General features: G+C 39.3%; 1 protein-coding gene across 1 annotated transcript in view; it reads right to left on the bottom strand.

The window, feature by feature from the left end:
* Positions 1-2,101: 2,101 nt before the first annotated feature.
* Positions 2,102-3,477, bottom strand: part of NUDT14 (nudix (nucleoside diphosphate linked moiety X)-type motif 14) — a 40,711-nt gene continuing 39,335 nt past the window's right edge. The window contains exon 4 of the mRNA XM_009890707.1: positions 2,102-2,342. Coding sequence (XP_009889009.1) covers positions 2,102-2,342 — 241 coding nt within the window. The remainder of the gene's footprint in view (positions 2,343-3,477) is intronic.

Here is a 3,477-nt window from a genome sequence, read left to right as displayed (position 1 = left end):
GAACGCTTGTCACCCACAAAGGTGGGTCAAAGCTTTGAGCTGTCCCCAAGGTTGTTAATGCAATGTGAGTGCACCTTGTGAAGCACTTATGCCAGGTTCAGGGAAAGTCTGACAGGGGGAAAGCTCTCACCATCGCATGAAGAACTTCATTAGAAGTGGAGTTTTGTCCATTTGTAATTCTGGGGCAAGCGGTATAAATACATAAATGCTGCTTTGAAAAGTTGCAAACTCTGACCCCCCTGTGCTACACAAATTTATTTTTCCGAATTACTGCATTATACAGCAAAAAAGGCTTTTGTCATGTATATGCACACACTTATTAGCTTGACACTAAACAGATCGACAAGCAATAACTTTGATGGAATCAAATAGATACTGTGGTAACTACAGCCTGAATTAAAACATTATTTATTATACATACTGTAGTAGTTTGTAAAGACCTCGGCAGCAATCAGGACACATTGCACCAGACACCATAAAGACGCAGAGCAGCGGAGACCCAGCCTTAAAACACCTTCCAATGTAAATACATCAGACAGACAGAATTTATTTGCTTTTCACAATAACTCAGCCCTTGCCTCACCACAGACCAGGCACAGTTCAACTCAAACGTGTCTGAACTTTCACAAAAGGTGTCTGACTCCCACAGATGAAGGCTGCTCTTACTCCAGTGTCTTTCCAAGGATCCTTCCTCCCTGTCAGCAGGAGAACCAGCAAGTATTGGTTCTAAAAGCATGGGGGGTTTTAATATTATTTATTTATACACCTATTTAGATATGCGGTGATTTTAAATCAGCCACTGGATACAATCATGCATCTGTATTGCATTTATTCCAGTTGCTATATGGAAGTTTGCATATTTGCAGTACTCATCTTCTAAACATACTTAGTACCTCAGCAATCCTAGAAGCACGTGTAATGTAGTCATGTTGATTAACATTAACTCAGTGAGTAACATAAACAAGCGCATAATTAAATTGCCAGACTTCATTCTCTTTCATTCATGCTCTTAACAGTTTCACGTGACAAACAGTCCACATCTAAACTGCACTGACTGAACAACTCATATACATCCTAATTAGACCACTTTATTAAATCAAATTGTGTTGCTCAGTACATCTGTGTAGGTTGTACAGACTTCAATGTAAACTGCTCAAATGATGATAAAATCTCTCAATAAAGCACTTCCAATCATTAGATTTCAAGGAGCGTTATCTGAAGGGTAAGTCCCATTCTTCCCATTTGGGCAATAAGGAAACTAAGACCACAGAACACCTCAGAAAGATCGCTTGTATTAGTCACCTCAGAGTCAAATTAAAGGAATTTGGCCTCTCAAGTCCCGCTCTAGAGGACAAAGTTTGATCTAATTAATCAAGTATTACCCATAAAACAAACAAAGAAGCATGTGTTGCAGTAGAAGCCCCCACCGTTAATCTCTCTATCACCATCACTGCCGCTCAGCATTATAGTGGGAACAAACAGAAACACATAATCTTACAGCTGGTCTATTGTCAAAATGACACATTAGCAGAAGGATTTACAGATATGTTTGCTCATGAAATAAAGGTTTGTGTGTTCAGAAATGCAAACATTTTCCCTGTACAGGAGCTACACACCACAGAGAAAGCTGCTCCCTGAAAGCTGTGCAGAACTCGGAAACGTAGTTAGGGTATCTGTGACTATTAAGGTTTGCTGCCTCCCCCCCAAAAAATATCAGAAACTATAGTGAATACACAGCTGCCAGTATGTACGGACCACAGTGACAGGCTGGTACGGCAGCTGCGCTGAGGTCCTGAGCAACTCTTCAAAATAGTGGCGGAGCCGTGCCATCAAAAAAGGAGAACTGGACACATTTACTTAGCCTTTGTGCGAAAATCAACATTTGCTTCTCAGAGGTAAATCCTGGCCCCAGTGAAGCCAGTAAGTGTTCTGCTAATGATGGAAATTGAGTCAGGATTTTAATTCCGATTTTACTTCCAAATTTATTTCAAGGAAGATTTGCTCTGTGAAAAGTTGAGATGATCAAGGCAGGCAGATTTGCAGTTTTGTGTATCCACAGAACCAGCAGGAAAGCTCTTCTTTAAATCATGGTGCTTTGACTTTATTTTTTTGGTAGATTGGGTGCTATGTTGTTTTGGAACCACATGAAACTGAAGATGACACCCATCGTCTTCGGGAGAGTCTCATCATAAGCAAACTTCATGGAGTCTTCTAAAGGTATTTCTACAACTTCAATCAGCTCTCCTTCTTCAGGCTGGCCACCTCCTTCACCAGTTCTCATCTGGTCTGTTACTTCTGCATAAAATAATGTCTGCCTAGAACCTGTCACACCAACTCCGGACCTGGTAAAAAGCAGAGAGGAAACTTTGTTTTAGATAAGAAGAAGGTAGTTAGGAACTAGTTAGAATGGAGACCCAGGTCTTTAACTTGTGTCACGAAGCAACATCAAAAGGCATGTCATTACTGTCTGTTAATGTCATTTAGAACCTATAAATGCAATTTTGTTAATACAGAAATTGAGAAATGCATGCAGAAATACCAACACTTTTGAACACAGCTGCATATGAAATGGATTTGTCTTCAAATACATCCTGCAACTTTGGAAAAATGTTAGTTTGGGAGAAAATAAAAAAAGTAGGTTTTGAATTGGTGAACTGTCATCCTACATATACTGAAGTCAACAGAAGTTTATTCAGCTGACCTCAGTGAGAGCTGGACTGCAGGATGACTCAGAGATTTACAAACAACAGAATGAAGCTCCTCAGTGTGTCTGTTTGATATCATGCTACATTTTTGCTTGGTTTTACACAAATATTTAGATTTTTTACACAAATATTTAATTTTTTTACTCTTAAGAAGATTATGTGCATTCACAGCTGGAGTCCTCTACTCATGGACTGGATAGGTACAAGAACAGAAAGGCAGCCTGAGAGTCTTTCTCTATCCTTCCTGAACTTTAGCCTTGACCCAAATGGACCACTGTAAGCACGCATGTATCTGAAGTAATTCAGTCTCCCCGCTAAATTTGTTACAGTGGATTTAGTTGAGGATATTTTAGATTATGTAGTCTTTCTTCAGCTAGACCGCTTGCTGTGTATTATACTTCTTATTTGTTAATCCTCTATTTCCTTAGGACTATTTCATTTAGGTATTATTAAATAAGGGATAAGTACATAATCCACTCATTTAGTCCTTCCAAGAAAATATTCACGTTGTAATCGCAACTTCTTAATTTCACATGATTACAAGCGACTTTTCATACTGAATCTGGATCCAAAGTTCACTGAAACTAGGAATCCGGCATTACGGCAAGCTGAAAAATTAGCTTCCATATTATTATACATACAGACGATTCTAACATTTACAGCAGTGTTATGATCTTACAGTGTATATCAATACTTACCCAACCATTAGTCAATAAATCTTTGAGTTAATCCAGCATAAATCACACCACCACCACCACCCGCCCCCCCCAGC

The sequence above is a fragment of the Charadrius vociferus genome, unplaced genomic scaffold, assembly GCF_000708025.1.
Source record: "Charadrius vociferus isolate BGI_N301 unplaced genomic scaffold, ASM70802v2 scaffold428, whole genome shotgun sequence".
NCBI classification, from domain to species: domain Eukaryota; kingdom Metazoa; phylum Chordata; class Aves; order Charadriiformes; family Charadriidae; genus Charadrius; species Charadrius vociferus.
This window is presented reverse-complemented; position numbering and strand designations above follow the sequence as displayed.